The sequence below is a fragment of the Amia ocellicauda genome, chromosome 11 (assembly GCF_036373705.1).
Source record: "Amia ocellicauda isolate fAmiCal2 chromosome 11, fAmiCal2.hap1, whole genome shotgun sequence".
In the NCBI taxonomy this organism is placed as follows: domain Eukaryota; kingdom Metazoa; phylum Chordata; class Actinopteri; order Amiiformes; family Amiidae; genus Amia; species Amia ocellicauda.
In genome coordinates, this window is record NC_089860.1 from 31,340,839 (window position 1) to 31,361,379 (window position 20,541).

Here is a 20,541-nt window from a genome sequence, read left to right on the forward strand (position 1 = left end):
TTTGATTTCCCATATGATTTCCCTGCCTTTGTTGGGTTGTTTTTTTCAGGTTAATCTTGAGGCCTTTGCTTTTAATTTCTTGGCATCATGTAAACTGGTAAGATTTGTACAGACGCTGAAGATTTAAGTACATTGAAATGATTCATGTCCAGGTGGTTTGTTAGTCTTTTTTTAAACAAAACATGGCATTATTATTCATTATATAATAATGTACTGCAGGACTATTATTAGTCTCCACGAGATCCCAGGATGTGGCACATAATTGGTTTATCACCAGGGCAGCTGACCAATCACAAACCAGCTCCCTCACCGTGGTTTCCTCTGTGCCTGTAGGTTCAGATTGTCAGCAGTTCCAGCTGCATTAAATCTCCCGAGTGGTGTAATTGCTGGACTGTGGGTCTTCTAGGCTCACAGTGTGAAAAATAGCAAATGGTTTTGACAATGTGTGTTTCAAATCACTGGTGCTTTGTCTCGTCCTGCCTGTTAAAGCTCAAGATCATGGTAGAGGTTGAGATGAGTAACTGGTGATGCCAAAGACTGGTGGGAAGAAAAGGAGGGGGCGTCATTAAATGTTGAGCTCTGAGCTGTTCAGAACAATTCCCTGAGACTTGAGTGGGCTCCTCTTGCTTATTTTCCTAAAGCTATTTTTTGTCACTGTGCTTAATTTTATCATGATATACTTTGTTGATTTTAGCAGTTGAATCAGAAGCTGACCTCAGGAGCAATTATTCAGTCTCAAAATGTCAGTGTTCCTTCCTGAGCTTCATAAAGCTTGTAGAGAAAAGTAAGCTGACAGCATTGATGCAGAATGGGAAGCTATGAACTGCTTCTTATGGCTACAGACTCCACAAGCTGGATGAGACTGGGCTGCTTCTCTGTGTCAAAGTTATTTCTCGCCGTTCTCTGACTTCAGCACGTGACAATTTGGCAATTTTGCATAGTCTCTCCTTCCCCACAGCGAAAACAAAGGGTGCACTTCATTTGGATCTCTCCAACATACAGCTTCTGAGAAGAAAATCATACTCTGACTCCTGTTAGTCCACCTCTGGGGTTTGTCTCTGCATTTTCACTGGCACAGTGAAACCATTGGGTACTTTGAGAAAAGTGTTGTTAGTAATAATAAAAGCACTTTGAGGTCGTTCTTTCCTGTCTGGAGGGGGATGTGGGTGGTCTCCAGAGCTTGGCTTGATAGGTGTACAATAGGGAAGTCTTTTTAATTAAAATCTTTCCGAGGGGATTAGTGGGGGAGTGGCAGCAGACATTAAATATTCTTACTTATACTGCTGGTTTCTGTCCTATTTTAGAAAGCTCACCTTCAGGAGGACTTTCCTTCTGCCATGGATGTGTGTGACCCTTCAGTGTGTGGGCTCTGCCACTAGGAACATCCTGCCTTCTTGGGGATCCCAGTAAGAGCCACTATCAAGTTCCCAACAACTGTTTATTCTTGTCCTTTATGTGTCAGATGGCCAATATGTCCAGGAGCTTCCCACTGGACACGTTGTTGATCTGGTTTCAAGGCCCTTACTGTTTTGACCAGAAAATTTCCATGGCCAGAGTGAAATCACTGAGTTGACCTAATTCAGTTGGACTAGAATATCTTGGGGGGGTTCACAGTGGCTCAACTGGTGTAAATATGAACCCCATAGTGCAGTTCCCGTTTCTATTTGGACTGCCATAGCTGACCATAAATCCCCGTAGAAATGCTCTACAGATTCATCACTTCCACTTCATGAATGTATCCTTTTCCGGAACGTTTGTTTTTTTCTCTTTAATTAATATTTACTTTCTATGGTTATCCTCTTAAATAGTCCTGCCACCTAAGGAGCACTACGTGCTACCACTTTTCTCACTGAAGTCTAAAGAACACAATAATATTTTTTTATTCATGTATCAGTTTATATATTTTTGCCACCATCACTGAGGTTAAAAAACTAATTAAAAAAATCAGTTTTTAAAGCAATACACAAGCAAGCAATTTGGCAACACTTGTCAAGGGAAACGTAGAGAAAAAAGAAAAAAGACCCTGCCATTCATTTTCTCCCCCCTGTTTATTTGAATTGCCCCAGTCTTTATTTAACTCTCAGTTCTGCCTAATGCTTGACTTCCCCTCTTTTTTCTAAGAAGTTCCCCAACTCGAGCTACAGAGCTCAACACTTTAACACACACTCCCCTCCCTCCCTCCCTCTCCCTCCCTCTCCTCTTCATTGGCAAGGTGGATGTAAATGTGTATGTGTGTGTGTCTTTTTATTTTTTATGCCCCCCTCAAATCAGAGTTTGCATCCTCAGGTATTTCCCCACATGTCAGGGGCTGGATCTGTGCCTTGGGAAAGGAGTGGCACATTAATACCTCAGAGCCAGGCCCCCAGTCAGCCACTCGGTAACTTGTCCTCCACTGCCCAGCAACCATGAAGTGTCTGCCCTGTGGATTGCTGCTGCTCAGCCTGATAGCCATTGGCCAGGAGTGCAGAGCGACAACCCAGCTGAGGAATGCGGCCGCGCAGACTGGTAAGGTGCCCTGTGCCCACTCTGCACTTTTTCAGGGTGGGAGCTGAGATGGGAGACAGCTTTTTGGCCACCTTTGGGCAGTCATTCGAAGCCAGTTTTGAGCAGCACGTTTAATACATCTCTTTTTTCCCCTAATTTGCATCAACTTTATTACAGCATTCACTGAGTGTTTTTTGTGGGGGGTATTCCTGACTAGCGTTGCTTGAAAGGGTTCGAGGAATCATTTACCTTTGAGCTCCCGCTCGCATAGCTCTCTCTCTGGAGGGAAAATGTTTTTGTTTGTGTGTATGTGTTTTGTTTTCCAAGATTTCTGCCAAATTAAGTCGATGTAGGGATTCTAGCTAATGGAAAACCTTTTAAACCCATGCTGTGCTCCTCCACACCAGTGAGCTGGGCAGGATTTGTCAGCAGATCCTTGGTTATGGTGTGAAGGGTTCTCTGTGCTTCTGCTGCGGTACTTCGATCTGTATCCTATTGTGCTAGAGTAGCAGAAGTCATAGTGTTGAGCTGGACAACTGGGTATTACTGTTTAGGAAATAGGTCCACTCTGCACGTACTTCAACATGTGTAAGTGTCTCCTTTGTCCTCCACTGCAGTTACTTCAAATTGTGCAAAGTTCACTCAGTCAGTTTGCTCTTTTTATATATTGTGCATTTACTTCATGTGATCAAGTGGAAAAGGAGGTGAGAATGAAACTGTAATCTGTGCTGAGGGAAACATTAAGAGACTAGGAGTCAGAATGTATGGGGATCCTAAATCTGAACAATTCTGCAGTCCGGCTCAACAGTGGAGCTGGTTCTGCATCATTTCAATTCAAAATCGTTCTCATGATTTTAAATGGTGCTCTTTGCTTGCAATGTGTCAGATGCAGAAATGCCTCCTACAGATTGTTCAATTTAGATTAATTAATTGCTATTATCTTTGAGGTTTTTTTAGTTTTGTGTAGTAAGTTATTTCACAAAATAATACACTCTATTTTACAGCTATGACTAGAAGGAATATACTTACTGCTGTACAGGATCACATTTAAATTCTGACAGTTATGTATAGGATTGTGAAAGATTGTATGATATTTTTTCATTCTCCTTTTCGTGACACTATATATATATATACACACCTACACTTATATCATTCAATGCTCCTTCTGTGTCACTCTCTGAAATGTGCAGTTCCCCAGAGGAGTAACGTGAGTAACCTTTCAATGTTAAGGCATTGTTTTTATTACACAAAACACATCGTTTGCGAAAGTACTCTCTTTTAAAATCAGGATCATTTCCCTAGCATGAGTACGGGTCTAGTAAGTGTGTTTGACTCCCTAGATAACCTTTCCATCCAAGTGAAAAATGTAACTATTAAAAACCTTTTGCTTCTTAAGGTATCATTAAGTGGACTCTCTCCACAATCATGTTGAAAGTATGCCATTCTTTCGAATAGAAAGTGATTGTGGAATTACTCTGATGAATTTCACCCCTGCACATTGTTATATAATGTGCAATTTGGTTTAAGGGGATCTGCCCTGTATCTCTCCATTAGGATACAGTACATCACTGGGCTATGGTTTTTAATGTGTGCAAATGTACAGTGTTACATTTAGAAATACTATTAAAGAACATTTACAGTTTGCAAGTGAGTGATTGAAATCTTTAGTGGTTTTATGCTTTTTTAATGTTTTTATCTTTATATCTTTTATCTGGGGAAGGGGATTTTCCAGCTCCTGTTAAACTGTATATGGCTTGCAGTTATAAAACAGGAAAGATGATTTTACATGAAGCCGAATCTCTTTGTGTGAAGTTACCTTTTGCAAAGACCTAAAGAAGTCTCTTCTTGGTGTGTCTTCAGACGTGATCAAGTAAAACAAAATACCTTTCTCTTTAATTAGGAGGAAAAGTAAGGGTACTGTGTTATGCTTCACCTGTATATTTTACACAGAACACACCAGTTATTATGAATTAGTTTTCTTGCTGTATTGCGGTACACAAGTTGTAGTTTCAAGCACATAACTTCACAATCAAATAAATAAATACATCTGTAATGATCTTGACTGCCTGATGAATCCCCTATTCATCAATTCTATTACATTATAACACATGTAGTCTGATGATGTACAGACTTAGTTCATGCTTTGTTTTATTTAATTTGAAATTCAAGGCACAGCGTTGTTGTTTTTGTTTTTTGAACACTTAGCTGTAAAATTACTAATCAGTGCTGTACATTAGCTGGAATTGCCAGTGAAATTGTGAAGTCAACTCTAAGCACTTCTAAGTGATTTGACAATGTGAATAGCATAAATCTCCAATTTGATCAAATTGCTTGTTGGGCTGGAAAAAAGGAGACAAATGTATTCAATATTTTTTTTGTGTCCTGTGTTGATAGCTGAAGGTGATTATTTACCTATTTACCTAGTCTGAGCTCCATGTACAGTGGAATACATTTTTTTAAATGTATTTAAGTACGTTTACTAATGTTTGTTACTAGTTGATAGAAGATTTGTTTTCCATGAAAGACGCAACCCATTTCTCCAAGCTGTGTGAAAAAAGGACAACTGTCCTGTACCTTGTGCAGTAATGGCTTTAAGATTTGGACACAATTTGAATGGGATTACGTTAACATTTCTTAAGCGCTTGGAAAACGCAGATCTGTTCCAGAGAAACAGGTACAGAATCTTTCAAGACACATGCAATGTTTTGAAATGGCTAAGCTTCACAACTCAGCAGACCATGAGGGCTGTGTCAGTAGGAAATCACTGGTAGGCTAAAGAGCGAAATACTTTAATCCTTAATAACAATTATCTTCTTATTTTTCTATCTACAAACACTCCGTCTCTCCAATTAAGGGAATATTCACAAATGAAATGGTTTATCTAAGTATCTAAGTAATTCATGAAAACTGCTAGCTTGCAGCTATTTAACCAAAATGCATCTTTTATCGTTTCTGTGCCGCAAAACATGTAATAATAATCTGGCGAGGGCTTGCCTTTATCCTAAATGTTTTTTTTTGTTCTTGTTTGTTTTTTTAAATGTAGATGCATTATGCACCAAATTAAATGGATAATTAAACATGAACTTCAAGTTATCAGAATAATCTTGAGTATTCACAGAGGGGAGACGTGTGCGAAGAGAGGAGGCACAGAAAGCTCAGGATGTTGGTCTTATTTAATCACCAAGATAAATACATAGTGCCCCCTGTTGAACAGTCCAGGTATAACTGGCTGACTGACTCAAAGAAGCAGTGACCCCCCAGAGATGTTTTGGAAAGATTCCTCATACAGTCACTTGGTCTACACTGTTACATTTCAGGTTAATTTGGCAAGAGCAAAATACATGTAATATTATTGTTGCAGTCCACTCTGTGAATGAGTTGTAGAACACAAGTTCAAAGAAATGCAGACGACAATAACTCGTTGTGGTTCAACTGGCTTTGTTCATATAGCTAGTCTTTTTGAACACATCAAATCTAAAAGCAATTAACAGCCATCTTGAAAAAAAGATTGAACTTCGACCCGCCACAACCTCCACCAGACACCACCTCTTTGGTAATCTCCTTCAAGTCTCCTACCAAGTATCTTAAAGTCGCGCTTCTAAAAGCAACAGTGCTTAACTGTAGACGGCAAACAATTAGAAGGTAAATACATTGTCTATTATTATTATTATTATTATTATTAATAATAATAATAATAATAATAATAATAATAATAATAATAATAATAATAATAATGTTTTAATTTAACTTTGAATCCTGGTTAAGACTCAACTTTATTTACAGCAGATAAAGCATATACTGTACATTTCTTATTAAAGTCAGAAGAAGAGAAAGCTTGCTTGTTTAAGGAGTGAAGGACAAACCTCGATGACAGATATATTGTCAGTACAGGATTTACACTGAAGCCATTGTCTTCTTGCTAAATGAACTTTGACACTGGAACTGGCAGAAGCTGTTTTGTTTGCTTGTTTGTTCGTTTGGATGACCATTGCTGTGTTGCTGTGTCAAAAGAGGTTAATACACATATCCTCTTTATAATAGAATATTGTCAGTTGTTTATTAACCTTTGTCCCTGCCCTGTGTATTTTGTTGAACTATTAATTAGTTAATGAAGGTTTCCATTTACAAGCACACTGCACCTCTCCTACTGATGCAATTCAATTAAAGTTTTAGGCAGAGATTTTGTCGATGCATATTAAATTAAATCCAGAAAGCTGAAAATCTACTGCCTGGCCATTTTAGACTCAAGAGTAGTCCCATCATTGGGACTCAGCGGCTAGTCTCCAGGAATGATCATCAAATGTAGATGTATCGGGGGGCGCAGGATGTATTGAGGTGTGCATGCATATATTGAGGCCTGGCAGCAGTGTTGCTGAATAATGACTTCAGCTGGCATTTACAGTATCCCTCACGGACTGCTGTGCACATGCAATATGTATGAGACGTCATCATCTGCTCCTTGTTCACTTGCTGACTGGTTGCCATGTCTTTCTACTCTCATACAAAATACCTCTCCATGTGTGTCTCCAGATATAACTCTTATCTAAGTCAGTTCGTATAGCAATTAAAAATAGAATGTACCAAAAATAACAATTATACCCCACTGACCATCATTAATAGCACAGGCCCTTGGAACCATCAGAGTTCAGTAGAGTCCTATAATATATCTTAGTGACTTATCTCATAATCTGTGTGTTTCTCATTGGATCTAAGGCCAATACCATCTAAGAGTAATGACACTGCAGGGCTGTGGAAGTGTGCTTTTATATGTATGCTACATCTACATTTGCCCAGTTTATTGTTGGGTACTTTAAATCTGCTGGAAGAACCATATTTGAAATAGCAGCCATTGTCAGCTTTGTTTATATGCTTTCAGGTTTTGAAGGCTTCCTTTAATTCATCTCTAAGCCACCGTATGCCCTTAGGAGAGACTAGGCTGATATTCGTCTCGGCTCTGCTTTATATTAAAGGCAGTCAAGTGAATAAGACCTGGATCATCTGGTCCCGAATAAGTGTGCAATCTGCATAGTTATGAAAGCCAGGGCTGCATTAGGCAAGCAACAGACAGACTAGTATAACTAAGCTGCAGGAGCATTCATTGCACTGTTGAGGTTGCAGATATAGTTCTGTCTGTCTATGATTCTAACCCATGACCTGAAATAACTGACTGCCTTTCTCTGGTAATTCTGGAGATGAGAAATTAATACCGATTACATTTGTTTCCAGAACATACATTAAAACATAAGGTTATAAAAACGAAAGAGGCTATTTGGCTACTTAGATTGTTATTGACTTATTGATACTATAATGTTGAAGGATTCCAATCCACAAAGCATGGTTTGGTGCAAACCATTAGAATTCTTTAAATAAGGAAGTGTCTCATGTTTTTTAATTTAAACTACATCCATCCTTTATTACAGTTTATGTATTTGAGTTGAGGAGTTGCTCCTCACTGTACCTGTTTAGCTTGACCTTGAAGTTTTATAATTGTACCCAGTCCCCACAAAGATGTGCATATTCTAGGCTAAACAGAAGGATTTCTCTTCACCGCTCAGTCTATGTCCATGTCTTTCAATTTAAAGTTGATATAATGTAGTCCCAGTGAAAAACTGTGATTCTTTCCCAATGTCTTTCTTTTTGTGATGACCCCACACTGATCACTTGCTGTTGTGGTGGACCTTGACTGACCTTAAACTTGAAGTTCACGACCATCTCCAGTCTCCTGGATAGGGTCCCAATGTCTACAAAGTACGACATCTCTGTATATCACAAAATTAGGATAAACATTCTTCTGTCTGGCTCACAGATTACTCATCCATATGACAACTTTTCTTAAACAATACCCTCCTGTGCTCTTTTTATAACCAGAGGCTTATTGTGAGATTTTATAAAGTGGACTGAATGGATTAGAACCAGACTACATTCCTTCCATTTTGTCATGGTGTACATGCTGTACATCTAGGTATTGCTACATTATATTATTATTATATCTTAAATATAATTGTGGAATAGTGGAATTTGCCATCCAAACTACTATATACACTCACCTAAAGGATTATTAGGATCACCATACTAATACTGTGTTTGACCCCCTTTCGCCTTCAGAACTGCCTTAATTCTACGTGGCATTGATTCAACAAGGTGCTGAAAGCATTCTTTAGAAATGTTGGCCCATATTGATAGGGTAGCATCTTGCAGTTGATGGAGATTTGTGGGATGCACATCCAGGGCACGAAGCTCCCGTTCCACCACATCCCAAAGATGCTCTATTGGGTTGAGATCTGGTGACTGTGGGGGCCAGTTTAGTACAGTGAACTCATTTTCATGTTCAAGAAACCAATTTGAATTGATTCGACCTTTGTGACATGGTGCATTATCCTGCTGGAAGTAGCCATCAGAGGATGGGTACATGGTGGTCATAAAGGGATGGACATGGTCAGAAACAATGCTCAGGTAGGCCGTGGCATTTCAACGATGCCCAATTGGCACTAAGGGGCCTAAAGTGTGCCAAGAAAACATCCCCCACACCATTACACCACCACCACCAGCCTGCACAGTGGTAACAAGGTATGATGGATCCATGTTCTCATTCTGTTTACGCCAAATTCTGACTCTACCATCTGAATGTCTCAACAGAAATCGAGACTCATCAGACCAGGCAACATTTTTCCAGTCTTCAACTGTCCGATTTTGGTGAGCTTGTGCAAATTGTAGCCTCTTTTTCCTATTTGTAGTGGAGATGAGTGGTACCCGGTGGGGTCTTCTGCTGTTGTAGCCCATCTGCCTCAAGGTTGTACGTGTTGTGGCTTCACAAATGCTTTGCTGCATACCTCGGTTGTAACGAGTGGTTATTTCAGTCAAAGTTGCTCTTCTATCAGCTTGAATCAGTCGGCCCATTCTCCTCTGACCTCTAGCATCAACAAGGCATTTTCGCCCACAGGACTGCCGCATACTGGATGTTTTTCCCTTTTCACACCATTCTTTGTAAACCCTAGAAATGGTTGTGCGTGAAAATCCCAGTAACTGAGCAGATTGTGAAATACTCAGACCGGCCCGTCTGGCACCAACAACCATGCCACGCTCACCTTTCTTTCCCATTCAGACATTCAGTTTGGAGTTCAGGAGATTGTCTCGACCAGGACCACACCCCTAAATGCATTGAAGCAACTGCCATGTGATTGGTTGGTTAGATAATTGCATTAATGAGAAATTGAACAGGTGTTCCTAATAATCCTTTAGGTGAGTGTATATATATATATATATATATATATATATATATATATGTGTGTGTTTCATTTGACAAGAAATGAATGTCATAATTGAGCAGTTAATGTCTAAATTTCATATTTGATCTACATATATGTTCAATGGGACATAAGTCTATGGTGGTGAGTGTGCACTTTATTTGAAATAATCACCATCATCACCAATATTGAATCTGATTAAATTCTACTTCCATCTCTTTAGTGTCACAAACCCAAAGTGTACAAGTTTATAAATCTCCATTTGAGTCTTTCTACTAACAATAAAGTTAATGCTAATGTTGTGTATCTCAGGAGCTGAATTATCCTTGCTTTTGGAACCGGTGCTTTGAAAACAGACATTGCCGCACTGAAGGCTGCACTGTCTCATAGTGAGAATAATCTTAACTTTAAACAGCATGTTTGACAGGGTGATCTGCAGAGACGCTTCCTTTGCAAGACTAGACATTTTTTGCTGATTCTTCAGGTTTTTCCATTCTCTTTTGTTGGCTTCTAAAATAAATAATAAGTCTATCCTAAAGGCTTTTTTCAAATGTCAAAATCTTTTTTATAGACTTTGCAGTATTTTAAAATTGTATTCATGTACCATTGTAAACTGACTGACATTGAATTAAACAGATTTTACAGACAATGGATTCATTAATTTAACCAGTGAATCTCATTCCCAAAGAATCTATCCAATCAACTTCATATAATCTCACGAATTCGTCAGGTTTATTGAATACATACAGCTACAGAGGAGGAGACAATTCTTGTTAATTTAGATCAGTGGTGCCCAAACATGGCCCTGGGCAGCCCCTATGCAGTAAGTTTTATCAGCCACCTTAAATTGCTAAATTAGAAAGACTGGAAACACATGGAAGTTATTGATCAATTAAGCAAATAACTTGTTCTGTTAAGGGAACTCTAGTCATTGAGGACTGACAAGGTTAATCTTCTTTAAACCAAATCTCTGAATAACTTAATTTAACAAATCACCTTTGTAATTGATCACAATTAACTTGTTCCAGGTGTTAAGCAATTGATGATTAAGGGTTACCTATTAAACCTGTTGCATAGGGGCTCTTGAGGACTAGGTTTGGGCAGATTTAGATGAGAATAGTTTAATGATTACCAATCAATGACACCAACCCAATCAAGAGAAAGGCTTCTCCTAGAATGCAGGACACCATGGTCTCCAATCCTGGCAGTAAATTTAAGAGTGCACTGCTGTGCTATTGTTGGATGAACTGTGCCTGAACAATTAGTGCCATTGATCACATTGGTATGATGTTTTAACACAGTATCCAATTTCACTTACCATTGATGTTCATGCAGTACTTTAGAAACAACTAGCTCATTGTTTTGTGCAGTCTTAAGAGTCAGTCTGTGATTAGGAATCTTCTGCAACTGAGAAAAAAGTGGAGAAGCTATCATTTAACCATAATTTATATATGTATCCCAAGTTTGAGAGTATGTTTATGCCTGTTTACCCAAAATCTGGCCTGGTATCTCAAGCCACGACTTTCTTGTTTAACGGTTTTATTGTTTTTCCTGGGCCTTTATGACTCAGCTTTGTTTTTTCCTGATAGTCTTGCTGAGACGGTCTGGAACCTGAGGCAGAGCTCTTTTGCTCCACATCCCTTTCCCATTTCTTGGCTAGCAATACATTGCATACCTTATGATTAACAGGATCACTGGAGAGGTGCCACCTACTTTTAAATGCATTGCTTCTGACAAAAATGCTGTTTCATCGGTGCTATAAAAGTATATTTTAGTTATGGGCGATAACCTATTCTCTCTCACTTGACAATATTACTCTGGCTCTTGGCACCGGAGAGCTAAAACATTATGAGGTTAAAACATTATGTCTGGTGATGCTGAAACGCAATTAAACTCCTCACTGAGAAATCTTGATCTTATTTTCGATATCATCTTTTTGGGCTCTCCGGTGTAAATGTCTTTTTATTTACACCTATGCAGTTTAGAGTCTTTTTCCCTAACATGAAGGTGATCCCTGCTTATGATCTGAAGCTGAATGGATGATAGTATTTCATTTTGTAGCAGTCCAACCAAATAGGTTTCTTCAAAAACAAAGTCTAACTGTCATTAAACTCTCATTTGGATTTCTTTACACTAGCTTCCTGTGGTTTCCACATTTAAATGTGATAATTTACTATTAACTTGTCAGGTATAATCTAGGCTGGATTTATTGACATCCAAAATCTGAACTGCACATTTGTGTTCACAGGGCATTCTGTTCAGAGGTGGACTGCTCAATAAAAGGCTCGCTGTGTTAATTGGATTTCAAACAGTGATGTATTATTCCTTTCTGATTTTTCAGCACTTTGAGAAGTCATGGAAGGTGATTAATTACATCAATATTTTGGCTGCAGCATCTTAGAATTTAAATGGATAGCTGATGCTACGGGTATTAGTTTATATCCTGTGCGTTTCTTTGCTATTTAATTTATTCCACATGCACTTCTCACTACTTAGGTTTCGCAAGTTGTCACTTCTGCTCAGACTCCAGTGCTAACTAAGGGACCCAGCAGAAATAGCTTCTGAAAAGACTTAAATAGGCTAAGCGAGAGGAACAATTTAGAAGTGAATCTTGCATAATACTCATTTAAAGTTTCTATCCAGCTATTAAAATAATATATTTAATGAAATGTATTCCCTGATTGGAATCCATCACACAGTTTTATAAGCCTGATGCCAGAGTAGCTTCAAAGAGAAAAGCATGCTCCTGGAAATGTAAGAGGCAGACAGTATTTTTTTGCAACTTGTGGCTAGGGTTTGTCTAACCCAGATGTATATTTTAGATTATCAAAACTTTTGAGGAAATCCACAGTGCTTGCCTAGAGTTGCTGTTTGGGATAATGATAGGACTAATATAAGAGATCAAGCAAGGAAAATCTCACAAGGTCAAACAAATATAAAAATACACCACATTGTTTATAGTTGAGCTTGACTATTGCATTTAATTTGTATTTCCTTTCCAATTTAAGAACTCAAATCATTTTTCACTATTTATTTCTGCCATTATGGAATAGCCAATTATAATGCAGCCCAGCTCACGGCTTTAAGACCCGGACATTTCAAAGCCAAAGGGAATCTCCTGCAGGATTTTTTTCCAGAAGAGCTGTTTCTGTGTAAACCTGACTGTGTAATTGGATTACATACTCTACCAGTGCCAAAAACATTAATACCTGCCTCACAAAAGGTTCGATTTTTTTTTTCATTGATTGTGGTTATTATCTGCTTGAAGATAGACAATACATTTACTGCCTCTGTATAATTCATGCTTCATACTGATTAAGGGAATTTTGTATTTGTTCTGTTTTAAATATTTAGAATTATTTTGAACTAGGTAACTTTTAGTGCAAGGAAACGGTAATGGTTGTTTGTTCCCTGGATTATATGAGGGTCACAGAAAATCCTTCTGATAATCATCTCTCTGGTGGAAGGTTTTTTGATGGCTGGGACAAATGTGATAATTAACTGGCGATTGCAAAATGGGAAAGTGAAATAAAAGAGTAAAAGTGAAACTGGAGATTTTACATTTGGACAGTTCATAAAGAAACAAACTACACTCCATCTCATTTTACAATGTCGAACCAGAGGACTGCTTCATGACTCGCAAGGAAGCGAGGACCCAGTGGAAATTAAAAATAAATGAAACAGGAGATGCTTCTTTTCACAAAGGCTGTGGGTATCATGAATACATTATCCGGCCATATTGCTGTAGTGTTTCTTTTAGGATCCTTCAAGAAACGGCTGGATGAAATCCTCAGATCAATAAGCAACCAGCAAACCAAATGAGCAGGGGAGGAATGGTCACCTGTCATTTAAATTCAACCCCTTATCATTCTCTGCTTTTGGAAATATTTGTTTGATTACAAAACAATCGGTTCCAATTGTTTTTCATTTAAGTGATGGCCATATTGTAGTTATTTATGTTCTTCTATGTCCCCTCCCTTCCTCTGTCCTTTTCTCTGTCAATGCAGCTGGCCTGTGCCGGAGTAAGTCCACAGACCTGGTCTTCATCATAGACAGCTCTCGGAGCGTGCGCCCCTCTGAGTTTGAGCAGGTCAAGGTCTTCCTGGCCAAGGTCATCGAAGGGCTGGATGTGGGTCCCAACGCCACCCGCGTGGGGGTGGTTAACTATGCCAGCAAGGTGAAGAATGAGGTGTCCCTGAAGACATACCGCAACAAGGCCGCTCTATTGAAGGCAGTCAGCAAGATCGAGCCCCTGTCCACGGGCACCATGACCGGCCTGGCCATCCAGTTCGCCATTAATGTGGCCTTCAGCGAGATCGAGGGCGCCCGTGTACACGCCCCTGACGTCAGCAAGGTACCTTACATCTGTCATATAAGATTTAGACAATATCATGAGCCTTCATATAAGGAGACATTGGCTTTGCTTAACGGCCAGCAGAGGGGAAACAAAACCATTTCCCTGGTGCAAAAATATTTGGTACATTTCCAATGATGATGATAATAAGCTTTATTTTATATTGTTCCTTTTGTGTGGACCATCTTGAACCCTTTCACAGTGTCAGAGATACTGATCGAAAGGCATAACGATGCACACAGATAAAAAAAGATTAAAAAATAAAAGTATTACAATAAAATTAAGCAGTTACATACATATCAAATCAAATTGGACAGCAGGAAGAGACAGAATGTACTTATCTACTGCTTGCCAATCAATCTGAGCCTGAGCTTGAAGTGCTGGTAACCCCGGTTTGACTCCCATTTTGCTCCAGCATTGTGCTATTTATAAATCACATTGAACAAATCCAGCCAATCACAGAGCAGCATTTGCCCCAAGATTTTCTTTTCCTTATATATAAAAGTGATCTTGGACATAAATCTCTCATTATTAAAGTTAAAGTATAGACATTAAGTTAAGCAATGACTTGAATCCTACTGTTACTGACACCTTGATTCTGAGATACAGAAGACTGCAAGAAACTAAGATGCTGAAAGAAACATAAATACACAAACCCAGGTTGTTAAAGATGCACTCTAATGGAATAGGCAGTTAAACTATATATATTTCATATTTCACATATACTATTTCAGTTTAACAATGCAATTAAAATAAACAAATATCTCTCAATATGTATGTTTTTCTTTTTGTATACAGGAGGTGGAAAAATGCTGCCATTTTATTAAATTCTAGAATTTTAACTATTGGTGGATGGAATTCTTTATTTGTTACATATATGATTGGGCCACTCAAGGACATTAACTTTCTTATTCTTTAGCCACTCACTTCTTCTTTCTTGCTGAAAGGTAAATTTACACCCCAGTCTTTAACAGACTGAAACAGGTTTTCCTCTAACATTTGCCTGTACTTTGTCCCATCCATTTTTCCTTCAATCCCCAAAGCATGATGCTGCCACCATTCAACTAATTCCGTGTCTCATTTTGTGCACCTGAATTAATTTAGGTTTGCACACATCAAGTTTGAATACTTATGCAATCATGACTTTTCTTTTTTTATTTCAAATTAGTCTATTTACTGCTTTCTTTTTGGTTTTGCTTTGAATGTGTGTATTGTGTATATAGCACCAATTAATTCCAAAGTGTAATGACTGCAAGCTCTAAAGCAATAAAATGTGTAAACTGTGAGAGGGTATGAATATTTTTGCAAGGCACTTTAAATATAATCTAACCTTTAAAATATGTATCTACAAAGAGAAAAGTTTATTTAAGGTAATGGTGAACTGATTTAGTGAATGGCTCTCTAGAGAGTCCTAAAACTTGAAAACCAGTTTCTGGTGCAAACAGCACAGAAAAGCAATGACACAGAGGCAGTTCAATCTCAACTTAAACTCTGCTTCCATCTAGTGAACAATATATACATTACAGTAGTGTGCTGTGTAAAATGTTCACCTGAAATGCAAAGGAGGGCCACAAGGAAACCCAAGAAATATAAATTATCTGAAATAAGAAATAACCTTGAGGAAAATTAATGTTTGAAAGCTACAATATTGGTTGAACATTACATAGCTGTTAAATGCAATGTCAAAACATGGAAATAAATGCTGGATATCTCATTTACTCTCTGAATTTGTTTATAAACCAAAGTATTGTTTAAATCTTGAAATACTGAAAGATACTTTTTTAATGTAAACAGCAAGTGATTCTAGTTATTATTTGAAGAATTAAAAGATTGATGAAAACCATAGACACATCTGTATTGCCATCACATTTCTGAGACAGCTTGTTCAGCAGTTTCAATAGTATATCATATAGAGTGAATAGAATAGAATGAGTTTTCTCTATTCAGTTAAATAAATGTAAACACATCCAGTACTGTACGACTCCCTCTGTGCGGTGTGCAGGTGGCGATCATCGTGACGGATGGACGTCCACAGGACAATGTGAGGGACGTGTCCGCACGTGCCAAGGAGTCGAACATCGAGCTGTTTGCCATCGGCGTGGGCCGGGTGGACATGAACACCCTGCGGCAGATTGCCAGCACACCGCTGGAGGACCATACGGACTATGTGGAGAGTTACAGCGTAATCGAGAAACTCACAAATAAGTTCCAGCAGGCTCTGGTCTGCGGTGAGTGCACCGGCAGCCCCACAAACAACCATTCAGGATATCCAGCTTTATAATAATGCTGTCTTAATTAGTTGAGCGTCAACATCCCAAATAATTTGAAAGGTTCAATGCTCAATGGATGCATACCTCAAAACCTGTTCTGTGTCACCAGGATTATAAGGCCATCTGTTCAGCTGACACTTAAACAAAAACAGTCGCCAAGCTTTTTCAACGGTCTTGTCCCATTGGAATTACAATTGAATGAGACAGGTGTGGACGCTTAATGGAAATAGTGAGCTTAGTATCAATAACCCTTCATTTTAAAGATCCACTGTTAAGACTGTAATAAGAAGGAATGTCTTAAAGACCAGACAATCTGCGAAGAGAAGACCCTGTTACCACAAAGCTGAGTTTCCAATTGAAGAGTGTGTCTGTTCCATTTTATTGGTTACTCATGAATGCCATGAATGTCATTTGCAATTCAGTTAACATATCTCGTTTGATATGTACCCATCAGATCTGTCTGACCTGTGTGTGACTGGAGACCATGACTGTGAGCAGGTGTGTGTGAGCACGCCCGGCTCCTACAAGTGTGCCTGCAGGGAGGGCTTCACTCTCCAAGAAGATGGCAAAACCTGCAGAGGTGAGTGGCAGCACAGGGGGCCCATATGGACTTCTGTAGACCAGGAACACACAAGCATTCTGACTGTCAACACTATCTGGTTTATTGAAGTGTTATTCGCAGTTTACATCATACTCATTTGACTGAGTAGATAAGCCAATAACAAACAAAACAAAAGTAAGAGACTTTGTGTCTTAAAGGCAGAAGATCAGGTAAAGTTTTGTGTTTCATGAAGACTGTCATCAACGGTGCCCTAGCAAACCCCAATGCACGCAGATTTTGCCTCTGGTTGTTCTCTGATCAGCTGGAATATATTTATTTCTCCAAGAGTGGGATTGTAGAGCACCCTTACTTAACCTCTCCTAACTGTGCCATCCTTTTCCCTGTCCCTATTCCTCCTCCAGAATCCTGCAGCGTCGCCACCGACGTGGTGTTCCTGATCGACGGCTCCAAGAGCGTGCGCCCCGAGAACTTCGAGCTGGTTAAGAAGTTCATCAACCAGATCGTGGACAAACTGGACGTGGCAGAGAACAAAGCGCACGTGGGTCTGGTGCAGTACTCCAGCTCTGTGAGAGAGGAGTTCCCCCTGGGACGCCACAACACCAAGAAAGACCTGAAGGAAGCTGTGAAGAAGATGTCATATATGGAGAAGGGCACCATGACTGGTCTGGCCCTGCGTTACCTCCTGGACAACAGCTTCACGCCCGGCCATGGCTCCCGGCCTGGAGCTCCCAAGGTGGGAATCGTGTTCACCGATGGACGCTCCCAGGACTACATTGGAGAAGCTGCCAAGAAAGCAAAGGAAAACGGTAAGGAAAGAAAGGCTGGATCTATACACTTTGCCTGGGGGACTGATTCCAGCTTTAGTCAGATAAAGCCATCAGCAAAAGCAAAGTCCGCAACCCAGTGAAAATAATGAGAAAACAAATTTTGACATTTTAGTCCATTTAGTGAGACTGAAAACAAAATTTGACGTTTTGTTCTTATTTCGGTTTTTCCACCAAAGTGTGTCTACCAAACCCCTGGATGAAAAAACCTTCCTTCTGCCCCTTTTTGAACTGGCATTTGCTTTTGACTGACTAATCTACTTCCTCTTCTGCGCTTGCTTTCAGGGTTCACGATGTACGCCGTGGGAGTTGGTAATGCCGTTGAAGATGAGCTGAGGGAGATCGCCTCAGACCCCGTCGGAGAGCATTACTTTTACACTGCCGACTTCAAGACCATAAATCAGATTGCAAAGAAGCTGCACATCAACAAGTGTCCAGGTGAGTCTGGCTCTGGGAAGGGAACACACCATGGACTGGCTGCCTCTATCCATGAGGGAATTAAAGATATTTGCATACCCAAATGGCACTGTTTTTATTATTGACTATCTTTTTCTATTCTGCTTTCCAGAAGAGAACCCATGCGAATGTGAATCCATTATCAATTTCCGGAAAAAAACAGATGCCACCATAGAAGCACTAACGAAGAAATATATCCTTTTTAAATGGCCAAGCATGTGAGTGTGTGAGTTTGAGGCTTCTACACTTGGCAGACTTATCTACGTTTTGGAAAGGTTATTTTATTTTTTGTGTGTTAGGTGGGCCATAATGTAAACCGGACACTCAGGTAAGCAGACCTACTGGTACAAACCTTAGTTGAATATCTCATTCAAACTAATTTAATTTCAGATTCAGACCTGTTTCATTTCTGTTTAATTGATGAGTGGCAGATAATGACAGTGTCCTTAAGGGGTTACTATAATTTCTTCATAATTTCTTCACAGCAACCAACTATTCCAGCAAACATAGGTTCTGATGATATCTCAATGCAAGAAAGGTGTGTTTCATTTAACCCAAAAATAACTAAAAGGAAAAGAATGGGAAGTGGGGGGGGCGAGAAAGTGAGCTGTGTTCCTTAACGATTGGTTTCACTGGAAGGTGTAACAAAGCGGATTGCAGCACTGGAGAATAAGATTATCTAAAGATCGAAGCATTTCCATCACTCTTCATCCGCCACCATCCTCCTTCCCTTCCCCTGACTGCCTATCCTTTTTTTATTTTTTTATTTTTTTAAAAGAAAACAACCTATTGTAATATATATGGAAGATCCTTCGAGGTATTTACCCAGTGAGGTGGCCCCAGCTTTTCTATTGCATCGATGTGTAGCTTTGCTTTTGTTCATTTGACACTGGCACCAAAGACCATTAGTAAAAATCAGAGCAAAGCACAGAACACAAGAGCGTTTGAACAGACAACTGTGTTTTGCTTAGTGTGCTTTTATTTAAACCTGAAGCTTAATATCTGTATCTATACATCTGTTCAAAATTACCTAGATGTATAGATATATATATTTACTTCACCAACAGTGAGGTGCGTTTTTATTGTTTTTGTGTGTGTATGACTGTCTCTTCCTTTCTCTTATCTGCCCTTTCTCAGTCTAAGTAACCAAAGGTATCTATTATATATAATATATATAAATAAAGGTAATTTAATATATAATTGGACTTTGCAAATATATGTTTTGATGCTCTTATTTTTAAATTAAAAATTAAAAGGTAATATAATTGCATAGCAAAAGGAAACATAGAATGAAGCTGGAAGAAAAGACAACAAAAACAAGATACATTTGCAGCCCTAACAGTTCAACCCCTCTATTAATGTAAAGCCAATGTTGTGAATTGCTTTACACCAATCCAAGGGCAATGGCTAGAAGTCTGGTTAATTTTCCTGGTTTGTGCACAGGAAAGTGATCTTCAAGGTTAATGCAATCCGACCTTTGGATAGACCTGGATCCTGTGGTGAGCAAGGTGAACATTAAACCAAACAATGACAACAGTTTGTTCCAGGACAGGAAACCCAAAAAGCCAAAACAAACATTAAAAGGAAATGATGAAAATTGTACTAAAAAAGACTGTGTGTGTTTTATGTGTGTTGGTTTAATGTCTCGTTCAATGGGAGAGATACTCTGTATTGTCCTGCTATTTCATTTGGCAGTGACATATTCTGCTCTGAGCGCTCTTTATATTCTCAATGAGGTACTTTTTTATGTCTATTCCACTATTCCAGCTAAATCAGTTTGCCAAGACTTCTCTGTGGGGAAAGTGAGTGTTGAAGGGCAGCAAAAATGTATCCGGAGTTGTTTCGTACAGAAAACAAAAGAAGAGAAAGAGCAAGAGTCAGGGTGGCATGATTTAAGAAACTAAGATGGATTATTTTACAGCCAAGTGGTGGGTCAGCTCTGCATGCCACCTATTACAGGGTCCAAAAGAATAAATTCTCAGTATGTGTAGAACAGGGGCCTCAGATGGGCCATGGATGAGTAGGTGTTAATGGATTGTCCACTATAATCACCTAGATCAGCAGTTCACAATGTGATTTGTGTGTAGGCACATATCTGTGAGTTCCAGAAACTCACAAACTGTACCACTGTGTTTCAATTATGCCCTTTTTCTTATCTTTCTGCAATACCTAAGCCATTTCTTCCAAGTTCCTCATAGCAGAAGCAAAGAGAATTGTTATATGTGGTGAACTCCACAAGCCTAGCTACAATACACTGCTGAGATATTCAGAAATACCTATGGACACACAGTTTGAGAACCTCTATCAGATTGTATACGTGTCTTCAGGAAGTGACTAAACTTACTTA

The 20,541-nt window shown here is 39.1% G+C and overlaps 1 protein-coding gene across 1 annotated transcript; it reads left to right on the forward strand.

Annotated features, from left to right (window-relative positions):
* Positions 1-2,300: 2,300 nt before the first annotated feature.
* matn1 (matrilin 1) lies at positions 2,301-19,394 on the forward strand. Its single transcript, XM_066717445.1, has 8 exons — positions 2,301-2,505; positions 13,736-14,082; positions 16,085-16,310; positions 16,807-16,932; positions 17,316-17,720; positions 18,024-18,176; positions 18,307-18,387; positions 18,828-19,394. The coding sequence occupies exons 1-8, from the start codon at positions 2,406-2,408 to the stop codon at positions 18,875-18,877; spliced, it is 1,488 nt and encodes a 495-aa protein (XP_066573542.1). The 5' UTR covers positions 2,301-2,405; the 3' UTR covers positions 18,878-19,394.
* The last annotated feature ends 1,147 nt before the right edge of the window (positions 19,395-20,541 follow it).